Source organism: Lynx canadensis, chromosome A1 (genome assembly GCF_007474595.2).
Source record: "Lynx canadensis isolate LIC74 chromosome A1, mLynCan4.pri.v2, whole genome shotgun sequence".
NCBI lineage: Eukaryota > Metazoa > Chordata > Mammalia > Carnivora > Felidae > Lynx > Lynx canadensis.
In genome coordinates this window covers 133,125,843-133,138,096 of record NC_044303.2, presented here as the reverse complement: position 1 = coordinate 133,138,096, position 12,254 = coordinate 133,125,843, and the positions used below count along the sequence as shown (strand labels likewise).

General features: G+C 36.7%; 1 protein-coding gene across 1 annotated transcript in view; it reads right to left on the bottom strand.

The window, feature by feature from the left end:
• The window catches only part of NLN (neurolysin), a 107,320-nt gene that overhangs the window by 14,065 nt on the left and 81,001 nt on the right, over window positions 1-12,254 (bottom strand). The window contains exons 9-10 of the mRNA XM_030322118.2: window positions 10,260-10,461; window positions 107-293 (exon numbers count right to left, since the gene is read on the bottom strand). Coding sequence (XP_030177978.1) covers window positions 107-293; window positions 10,260-10,461 — 389 coding nt within the window. The remainder of the gene's footprint in view (window positions 1-106; window positions 294-10,259; window positions 10,462-12,254) is intronic.

The following is a 12,254-nucleotide window of genomic DNA, read 5'->3' as shown; positions in this document are numbered from 1 at the left end:
TAATACCATGATTACAAGGGAAATAAGTTCTATAGAACAAGAAGCCAGCCATTGTCTATTAAAGCAATTCTAATGTATTTTCCTTTTCTAAAATTACAAGTCATACCTGTGTTGACCAGTCTGGAAGCAACAAGTTTTTCAAGCAGATCATCCATAATAGGACTTCCATCTTTATAATGTTTTGACAATCTTCGGAGGGAATCGATGTCCCATACCCAATTCTCAAGCATTTGTGATGGCACCTCTACAAAGTCAGTTTCCACATTTGTTCCACTAAATCGAGCAAAATCAGTCTAGAAAATAAACATAAAAGTCTTTTTTTAAAGCACTGAATGAAAACTACCTATGTGATGAATCATAATTAAGACTCTGTAAAACTTGAGTCAGAATCAGAGTCAACTACCTGTTTGAATAAAGGGTTAGGATAACTTCAAATTTAAATAAAAACAAAACACAGTACCAAGCAGCCTGAAAAATAACCCCCAAGTACTCTATGTTAAAGTAATATTTCATTCTTTTAAATCATAGACAAACTTGGAACAATCATCAGGAAATCATAAATGAAAAAAAAAATCAGACTGAGTTAAAACAAGCCCTAAGCTTTGGAAATAAAAATATTAAAAAAAATTTTTCCATTAAAAATGAATAGATTTAAGACAGTTTCTCCCTACTTATCTATTTCATGTGCTTCATTTTGTTTATTCAAAACATGCCTTTCTGGAGCACTCATCACTCTATGGTTTAACTATTAAAGTTAAAAAAGTTTTTTTTAATGTTTATTTATTTTTGAGAGAGAGATAGACAGAGTGTGAGCAGGGGAGGGGCAGAGAGAGAGGGAGACACAGAATCTGAAGTAGGCTCCAGGCTCCAAGCTGTCAGCATAGAGCCCGATGCAGGGCCTTGAGATCATGACCTGAGCCAAAGTCAGATGCTCAACCAACTGAGCCACCCAGGCGCTCCTTAACTATTCAAGTTTTAATCAAAATCAAAGAGTTAAATTACAACACTGCAGATACCCTTTGCGTGTTATATTTTGTGTTCTGAACTTTAAATACGTGATTCTAAGATAACTATGTTGCAGAAAGCCTAGTTGTACCTCTCAGGGTAGAAGAGGTTAAAACAAGAAGCCACTTCAGGGGGAGGTATAAGTGTGGATCAGTTGGCAAGAGGGTAACTTAAATGCAGGGAGAGCTTTCTGGACAAACAAAGCATATATCAGAAGTTAAAGCATCCCTTGGAAAAATAAAGGGCTTACTCTCAGGGTGTGGTCTAAAAGTTAAAAAAAATTTTTTTTGAAGTATAGTAAGTTGTTGAATCTGATGTCAGGAAAGCTCTTGATCAAAAAAAGGGGAATTCACTAGAACAAGCTGATATTTTCTACCTTTCACACTGTACACAAAACTTGTGTAAAGTTGACATTGACAGAGAAGACTGCATTAAACCAACCGGCTCATCTGCAGAATGGGGTTATCTTTCTGTTGTTTTTCCCTGAACCTCTGTCCTGTTTCCTTCTTCAGATGTGTTACAATCCCAGTCCCTCCCTGACTTCATCATCCCTGGGGCTCTGAGGGGAAGAGAAAGGAAGAAGGGCTTAAGCACTGGAGAAGGCAGCAGATGGGATGCCAAATCAGCAGCAAATAACGATTCTGCTTTTGGCCCAGGGCAGAAGCACAGATGTCAATGCCATTTCACATTCTGCCTTCCTCTCTTTATGCAAAAAAATGTTTTGCTTGACTTCCTATCATAATTGCGCTGATTCTAGATATGAAGAGCTGCAAATACTGAAGGGCCAAAGGGAATGAAACTCACTAGATGCTGGAATTAGGCCACTTGTGTTTGAGGACATCCTAATAAAAAATTCTTATAGAAAAGAGGCAAGGGTTCCAGAAAACTGAATATTTTGCCTCTTTCTGGTACATAATCTAAAATAACAACTATCCTACATTTAGATTTAAAAAATCTGATAAAATAATCAGATAATAGTGGATATCTATTGAGACTTTACCACGTTAGGCATTATGCTAGGCCCTTTACCTGGATTATCTGATTCAAATTCCAAAATAATTGTATGAAGTATATACCGTAATCTTCATTTTGAGATAAGGAAATTGAAACATACTGAAATTAACAGTAGAACTAGGATTTGCAACCAGATAGTCTGATTCCAGAATTCAGGTTTTTTAAAAAAAGTTTTTATTTATTTATTTTGAAAGAGAGAGAGAGAGCAGGGGAGGGGCAGAAAGAGGGGAGAGAGAGAATCCCAAGCAGGCTCTGCAACTGTTAGTTGGCATGGAACCTGATGCAGGACCCAAACCCATGAGCTGTGGGACATGAGCCGAAACCAAGAGTCAGATGCTCAACTGACTAAGCCACCCAGGCACCCTCCTGGCCCCTGAATCCACAGTTGGAACCACAATTGCTATAATTCCTCTCTACCTTATAGAAAAATGAAAAAAAAAAAAAAAGGAAGTTTAAATTATGAGGTTACAAAATAACTAAATCCTCTTGGAAGTTATTTAAAGTAGCAAAGTCTTTTATCAAAACCGACTTTAAAAACAGAGCAAAAGTGAGGTTTCAGTTCTATTTCCTTAGAAATCCTACTTCCTCTATATACTGGAAGCTGTCTGTTTCAAGGGTCAAACATGAGGCTGGATGTAAAGGTCAGCCTTTATAACCATCTACCCTGGACTAGGGACTGATTCTGTAATACTAATTGCATGATTTTCTAAAGATTATAGTTTTTAAGTAAGTATTAACAGGGCAAATAAAGGCAAATACACCATCAGCTACCACTATAAAATATTTTGAGAAAAATATACATTTTGTATATTTTGCTTGTGTGAATATTTTTCAGGCAGCCACTGCAGATTAGGGTACACCTCAACTCCAAGTAACAACAATTGTGTGTGTGGTTGGAGGTGGTGGTGGTGGTATTTCAGAACCTAGAAAAACATGAACAAATGAATAACTCATGAGTTGCAATTGAATAAAATAAGAATTAACACAGTTATGTCATGCAGAGTAGAGAAGAGAGGACTTATTCTGCCCCAAATCATGGTGGGGGTGGGGGGAGAGAGTGCAGCAAATGAATGAACAGATCAACAATGTCTTCTAAAGAACAAAAGGAAATGTTTGCAAGGAGTAAAAGCTAAAAATAACCCTACTGCTTACTAATTTCCCGTAAGTCAGTCATGCTGTTTCTGTGTGCCCTTTGAGCAAGATCATTTAAATATTTTTCAAATGAGGAGGACAAAGAACCTACAAAATTCAAAAGCTCAATTTCCAGCAAACAACTAAATTCTAAAAAGAAAGGAATCCACAGTCAGCCACTGTATAAGTCTACAAAGAAATTCTGAGCAAGTCTTAGGATGTAGGAGCCTGCTGGGGGTCTGACAAGCAAAGCAGCATGACTGCTGAATTATTACTCACTGCTGACCAGCCAGCAAACACTACTCCCTAGTATTAAAGTATTTAGGTTCCAAAGAACCCTAAAAAGTCCTTTATACAGTTTTTTCCTTTTTAAAATTTTTAAAAATTTTATTTTAAAGTTTTTAATTTTATTCATTTTGAGAGAGAGGGGGCAAGTGGGAGAGGGGCAGGGAGAGAGGGAGACAGAGAAACTGAAGCAGGCTTCGTGCTGTTAGCACACAGCCCAACACAGGGCTCAATCTCATGAACTCTGAGATCACGATCTGAGCTGCTTAACTGACTGGATGCTTAAGTGACTGAGCCACCCAGGTACCCTTAAAATTTTATTTGAGAGAGAGAAAGAGAGAGTGTGTGCCAGCAAGGGAGGGGGGTGGGGAGAGAGAATCTTAAGCAGGGTACATGCTGAGCCTGGAGCTTGAAGCAGGACTCAATCCAATGACCCTGGAATCACAACCTGGGCCGAAATCAAGAGTTGGACATTCAACCGACTGATCCACCCAGGCACCCCAATATACAGTTTTCAGTAAGACCAATTCAAACGTGTCAAATATAGTAGCTTATGGGCTATAATAACTATTGATGTTAATATGCTTCCCTGATAAAGCAGAGCATTGTAAAATACACACAAAATAATTCAATTAAATCATTTTGCAGGTGACACTTCAAAAAAGTTTTAGAGCATTATTGGTGCAAGAAATATTTTGAGAATAAAAGTCTAGAAAACAACGTAAACTTAGATTTCTGTTTGGTCCTAAGTTCTTGAGAGGAAGCAAGTTGTCTAAAACTATGAGATTTACCTTTATTATCTTTTCAACAGACAACAGGATGCCTAAAATATATACCACCATAGATTTTTACAACAGATGACTCGATGTTATAGAGATTAACTTCTCAATTCATACAACACAGTAAGAGCTGGAACCAAGTTACATCAACCAAAGCTCACAAGTCACAAGGGTTTTTGCTCTATTTAAAGACCAAAGTCTTATGGGTTACTGTTCTAATTAAGAGGCTGATTGATTTTAGTGGTTGTAACTAAAGTGTTATATTCATGATACCAAATCCCAACTCAAAGAAAAAGCAATCGCTGAAACCAGTAAATGTACTGTGTTTAGAAAAGGAAAAGGCCTCAAGAGACTAGCCTTTGGCTGTGTAAGGTGATCCCCTAATGATTTCTTAGCATTCATTCCATACCCCAACCTGACTTGCCCCGAAATGTACGGATGATACAGAAATTTATGTAACAAAGCATTAAAAAAAGAAAAGTGCCAGCGTCTCTTAGACTTTGCTGCAAATAGAGGGTTAAAGTTCATACTTTTAACTTCACATACACCTAGCCATCATTGGAAGTAATAATAGTAATAAAGAGACCTTGAATAACACTTTGTTAACTTGCTTATTAAGCTTCAGAGCAGTACTACAGTTCAGCAGATCAGTATCACCACCATGATTTAAAAGACATGAGAAATGACACATAATCCACAGAGGTCTTAAATACTGCCATCTTGAACTCACACATTCATCCCCAAAATGGCTATACCTTCCTGACTACTCCTTCCTGTATATAAATTTCTTTTTTTCTTTTTTTTTTTTAGACACAAACAAATAAAAGTTCAGTTCAAACTCAAATGCTAACTAAGAAGGTTAGGGAGTATGTGTGCCATATTCACCAGTGTATCTCAATACTTAATAAATACTTAATTGATATCATTTTACTTACTATTCTTCTTCTTTTAATTTAGTATTTCGTGTCCTCAAACTAAACTCGAAACATTCAAAATATTATCTCCTTTTTATTTTTCTTTTGAACCCCATCCTACCACATGTTAGACACAACAGATAATCAATAACTTTGCTTCTAAGGAATCAACTAAACATTTACCTCCATTTAAAATAACTTTTTCTAATTATTAAAAAAAAAAAAACACGTGTAGAAAAGACAGTAAGCAAATGAAAAAAAATAAGTGTGTCCCCACATAGAAATAAACCATGTATGGGTCATCATATTTGGTTTATGGCTTTAGCATTTGTTCTGTGTACACAAGCATATATATAAAGAAATAAAAACACACATAAACTAACAAAATTGAGATCCTGAAAAAAATCACTTATAACGCTGATGATGGAAACACTAACAGTGTAAGGGCTGGGAGTCGGGAGCAGAGGCTACAAGGTTGTTGATAAGTGTTCACTGTACTTCAGGACTAAAACCTAAAAGGTCACTTTAGACAAAGGGAAATGTGGAACTAGATGAACTCATTCATTCCCCACATGATTACGTATGATTGATTTAGAGGGAATGTCATTTAAGAAGGTAAGGAAGTAAAAGTCGATCCAACAGGAATACATACTTGGGAGACCAAATTCCGACCACATGACACAGTGCTGTCTCCAAGGCACAGAAGAGGAGCACAAAAATGGTTATAGTCAGTAGAGTAGCAAAGAGCATGACAGATCGTGGGTGAACCATTTAACCCTCTTGAGTATCAGTTTTCTCTGCTTGAAAATGGGGGGGGGTAATAGTACAATAAGAGAAGTAGGTTGGTAAATCCACTTCAGAGAATACTGTGAGGATAAAATTAATTAATGAATGGAAGGCAGTGATTATGGTGTCTGGAACATGGACAGTGCTCACCAAGCCTTGGCTGTTATTATCCTTCTTAGCCTGCCCAGTTTGCCTAACCAGGTATGGTCTTGACTGATGTCATTGTGACTGTCCTCGGTTTCCTCCAAGTATCTATTTTTCCATATTAATACTGAATATATTCTCTTCAACTAATCCTGCCATTCGTATTCCTCTATAAACTGCTCATTCTGTTCTGGCTTCTGGAATCAAATTTCCAAATAGGCAATAATCATTAAAAAAACAGAAAAATCCAAACTTGGTTTCTAATCACCTTCAACAGATCTTCACCCAAAATCCACTGAGGATAACCATTTGTGAATCTCTTAAACTGTAAGCAACAGTACTTTGCCTCATGGATGCTTTTTCCCCCCTATTAAATTGTGACTTGTGTGTTACATATTGATCCCCAAAGGGTTGCATTATGTATAAATTATAGTCAGAAAAATACTTCAAATATATATGGCACTTTATGCTTTCCCAAATAACTTTCACACATTATTAAATCTCACCAGCACCCCAGGCAAGTAGGTATGAGAAGTGTTGTCTTCATCTATGAGTAAGAAAAATGAGATGGCTCAAGGAGGTGAAGTAACTTGCCAAAAGTCACACAGTCAGGCCCACAAGTACATGGATGGTTTTTAATGCAGTGTTCTTATCCTAACACTAGCATGCCTTCCTGACTGGTACAGGGTTTACTTACAAGACGAGAAGCTCTCTATTAGACTTTTGACCAAATTAACAAATTATTTGGAATTACATAATTTGAAGTTTTTCTGCTCTTCCATTCCTTTCACTTTGAATTAATAAGGCTTTATTATGATTATGTGTTGCTTTAAAATGATCTCTAACAGTCCAAAACTCATTGCTTTTAATGTGCAAACGAACACAGACATCCCAATGGAAGCTATTAAGAAGTATTACTTTTCTTTTCTACCTAAGTTCAAAAGGCCAGTGATTACTGAGAGCCCAAACCACAATAAAGCCAAGAAACAGGAACAGATTCTAAAGATACCACCTTGTGATTGTATCTTCAAAATTATATACCCAGTAGTATAAACACAAGAAAATATGAGTGAAACTTTATCTCCTGAATGATGAGACAGTAGACATATTGAACTAGTGCACTTACATGTTTGAAAACTGGATGTTCCTGCAGACACATTTAAATATTACTATGACAAGCTCCAACGAGCTCTTCTGGTCATCAAACTTGCACACTGCCAAGGTGAGGAACCTAAACAGTGAGCTGCTATATCTTAAAATCAATCTAGTGAATATGTATGGCAAATTTAATTCACTATGTATTTCTCAGGGAAGTCAGATGTATTACTAAACACAGAAGCTATTAAGCTCCTTATTCACTACCACCCAGTTTAGGTCAATACAAAAGGTTTTGAAATTAGTATAGAGCTGCAAAAAAATGGTCCTGTGCCCATTAGTTTTGAGAAAAAGTAGTGATTATTGGTTCTGTATACAATTACCTAAAAGTTCTTTTTTTTTTAATTGATGTGTAGTGGACATATAATATTAATTTCAGGTGTACAACATGGTAATTCAACATTTTTATCTTTAAAAGTTCTTAAAACATTACAGGACACTTGAAAGAATTAAAAGACAAATAGCGATTTTTTCAAAGATAATCTTGTGAGGAGATGACCAATCAAGGGATTATACTACATACTATTTAACTATATGACACATTTTGTGTTCATGGAGGAGGTTAGGCAAACTCCAAGAATTGAATATAGTCCACTGTTTCAAGAGACACCATATACGAACACTGTCATCATCATATATACTATCATCAGTATATGAGTACATATACTGACTCATGTATATATTATATATTCATAGATGTATATCAATAATTATATCAATATAATTAAAATATACATTATTCATTACAACATTTTAGAGAAACGAAAACAAGACTTATCCTAATTAAAGGAAATGTCAGCCAGAGAATGGACACTGACTGAAAATAAATATTTCAGGATCCCTATAGCTGTGAAAGTACTTTAAGACTATGAGAAAGAAAATTTAGTTTATTCTGAAAGATTTCCTTTCCTTGGCTTGAACACAGGATAGAAATGGCTATATCAGTATATAAGGACTTTTTTTTACCTGAACAGATGCATATCTTATTTCCCGATGTTTTTTTTTTTTAACATGGAAATACCAGAATGTAAAGATAAAATGTTGAAACAACTGAACAGTTTTTTTTAACAATAGTGACAGTGGAATTTTGGAATTAAGTAGGTACATTTTTAGTCATTATAATGATTAGGAGCAGTTTTGAGGGCTGGGGATGCTAGATGTCCTGGACTGAATTGTACATACCAGGAAAATTAAAAAAAAAAAAAAAAAAAAGGTCCCATATGCTGCAGGCCATTCATATATCCTACTGGATATTCACACAAGTGAAAAATCTATAATTAAGTGAGCCCAGACACCAACTCTATTGCACATATTTCTGTAAATTATTTTTTACCCACTTTTAATTTCCAGGACTCCTTACTGGGATCAACTGTGTAAATCAAAGTAAGACTGCTTTTTTGTTTAGAAGTTTCCCAAGAGATGCTCACCATATTGGAAAATCATGTCACCACTGGTGCTAGTGACCAATATGAAATGTCTCTCTGATCCCCCATTCATATGTTAAAACGTAACCTCCAATGTGATGGTAGGAAATAAGGCCTTTGGGAGGTACTTAGGTCATGAAGGTAGAGCCTCCATTAGTGGGATTTAGTGTCCTTACAAGAGAGATCCCAGGGAGCTCCCCTGCCCTCTCCACCATGTGAAGACATAGTGAGAAGGCACCATCTCTGAACCAGAAAGCAGGTTCTCACCAGACACCAAATCTGCCAGCACCATGATCTTGGTCTTTTAGCCTCTGGAACTGACTAAGAAATAAATTTCTGTTGCTTATAAGCCACCTAGTCTATGGTATTCTACTATAGTAACCTGAACCAAGACATTTGGCAATACCATTCTAGGACTTGAGTTGATAACACAAACCACATTTATCACTCTGTAGTTTCTGCTAATGGATTTTATTCATAATGAATACTTCATTATGTCTTACTACATAGCCATATCCAGGCATTACTATTTGGAAAACATAAAAATGTATTTCTTTTATGTTCAGTGAGGACATTATATCAATTTAAAAAATTCTTTGTATGGAGAAAGGCTGTTAGGGAAAAAAAGTAAAATCCAAATAAAGTGCTGAGTATAGTTAGGAGTACTGTAGCAATATTGGCTTCTTGGTTGTGACAAATGTATTACAATAACATTAGATGTTAACAGTAGAGGAAATAAGGTGAGGGATACCTGGGCAATTTTTATACTATCTTTGCAAGTTTTCTGTAAATATGAAATTATTCTAACCAAAAATTTCTTATTAACAAGTTTACCTTTAGAGATGCATAGAGATTTCAAATTTGGAAAACTGTTCCTCCATTTCTGTTAACATCAGTTTTCTAAACTGTTAGGTTGAACTACTAACTTGATGTTTTCATATGTCAAATAACAGCTAAATATGAACAAGTTCATATGGTTTATCCTAGAATAGTGTGGGGCGAGTTTACCAAACTGTATTACACAGCTGAGAAAAACTGTACTTTTCATTTTCAGAAGTAAAGAGAAATGAGTTACAATCTACTGCACATACCCACATGCGCTTCTTAGCAAAGTTTCCCCATGGTTATAGTATATTACCTATGATTTTGATTTGAAGCTAGTAATGGAAGGTGTTTCAACATAATTTATTATTAAAAAAAAAGAGTTGAGTCTGAGACCATTGAAAACCACTAAACCACTGAACTAAACAAAGCATTAGTAAGTGGAAGAGACAGATTACAGCATAGTTTATCTGTGAAGCTTACACTAAATTCCTATGCAGAAGAAAAGAATGAAAGGAAAAAAACAGAGTATTTGTAACCCTTAATGATAAGTCTTCCTTCTTTTTCTTCTGCAGGGTGGTCTTCAGTGAGCTCTTTGATCAGTGAATTAAATTCCTAGTAAAAATCTGGTGTTAAAGAGGACACAGTAAGAAAAATTTCATGTTTTTACAGAAGGCCTATGAAATTCTTGAGCATATTCAGCTTTTGAAAAAACATGTAAGGGGAGGAAACTAACAGCAGTAGAAAAAATAAAAAGCCAGAAAAGCAAGTGATAGGTTTACTATAAAACACTCACTCACCTGTGCACAAATCTGATGCATGACATGACCAAATTCATGGAAGTAAGTCCGCACCTCATCATGCCTCAGGAGAGAGGGACGACCAGCTATTGGCTGCGAGAAGTTCACCACAAGGGCAGCCACTGACATCATGCGGCTCCCATCAGGGAGGAGGCAGCCGGGCTGGAGACCAAAGCAGGCTGCGTGGTTGTACTTTCCTTCCCTGGGAACCAGAAGCATTGTTGGTGAGATAGGAACGCTCTTCTCTAGCAACAACATTGCTGTGACCTCTCTCAGTCATTAAGTCTTATTTGATACCAGAGGACACTTTGGAACATGTAATCCACCCTTTAGAAAGTAGGTCAGCGTTTTATTAAAATGGACAAACTAAAACTAAGCGAATAAAAACCCCACTATCACTTCACATGAGTTATATCGCCAAGGTTTCTTCTGTTGAAAAATCTTAATGTAAGAATTAAGAATATACACCACACCTACTGTAGAGCTCAGTGTTTAATTTATTTTAATGGGATCTTGCTTTTCTTCTTCAAAGATGGTGTCACTAAACACTAAACTGTGTTGAAGCAAGCTTGAGGTAAAAGATATAGTCTGATACACTAGGTAGTTTTTTCTTAAAGTTAGAATTGATAAAAACCAAATACCAGACAATAAGGTTTTTCCTTTTATTCAAGGAAGGAAGAATAAGTATTCACAATTAAATGAGCTCCTTTTATAAACTAGTCAGGACTTTTTGAAACAGAATACTTTTAGTTAGCTTAGGAAAAAGCATAAATTATACTATAAAGTGGTCTATTCTTGGACAATGGGGTATCAGTGATGGTCTCTCCAAAAGCTATGTGCAACTGGACTTTATTCTAGAAGTAGGCTTCCTTCTTCTTCTTTTTTTTTTTTTTTTCCTCAGAAAACTAATGGTACTTTCAGGTTTGGGGAAGAACTTTTAATTTGATTTGTTTTGATTTATATATACTTTTTTTGTTTTATCTTTACTTGGTGACTACTCGTCTTCCCCCCCCCCCCACCCCCACTGATGCCATTCAATTAAAAAAATAAAATAAAAAAAAAAAACTAGCCTTTTCCAGCTTTCTATTATGAGGTATAAAGCTAAAAAGTGTGTTGTTCCTATATCTGTATAACAATATGCTGCACAATCTTCAAATCACAACTTTCCTTGAATTTATCAGAAATCAGAAGGCAATCAACTAACTCACAATCTAAGACAGATGACTTTAAGGAGAGAGGAAGTGAGGAAGCAAGCATTTTTTCACCTGGGGCAAATACTGCAAACACCAGTGAGAAAAGTCTTTCAACAAATTGTTAGGGGCACCTGGGTGGCTCAGTCGGTTAAGTGGCTGACTCTTGGTTTCGGCTCAGGTTACATCTCTCGGTTTGTTTGTTCGAGCCCCACACTGGGCGCCGTGCTGACACCTCAGAGCCTGCTTAGGATTCTTTCTCTCTCCCTCTCTTTCTGCCCCTCCCCTGCTTGCTCCCTCTCTCTCAAAATAAACAAACAAACACAAATTAAACAAAAAAACAAAACTGTTAAAGGCCATCGTGGTCCAGCAAAACAGGGAGACACTGGGAGATATATAAATAATATAGCCATTTGCAGGGTCTTCTCCCTGGACACACACAAAAGGACGGTAGCAGGATGACAGCCCTGAGACAGCATCAGTCTTGATGTAGGCCTGGGGATAGGGAGCCTCTACCCTGATAAAGGAATGAAGCACTGCCTTCTGGGAGGAAAGGCAACAAACCCTGTTGTCCTATCAGCACTGGTGAAAAATCACTGCCACTGGGAAAGAGAAGAGAAAAAACCTCTACTTCTGAAGGAAGGACAGGGACATAGTGTGGACCCAGACATACCACTGAGGGTGGGGCGGGACTACTGAACAGGCTGAATCATCCCTGAGCAGGGACATGAGAAGGGAAGGCGGAGAGAGGAGGGGAGAGAACCCATGAACATGTACACCATAAACTGTACAACGAATGTCATAA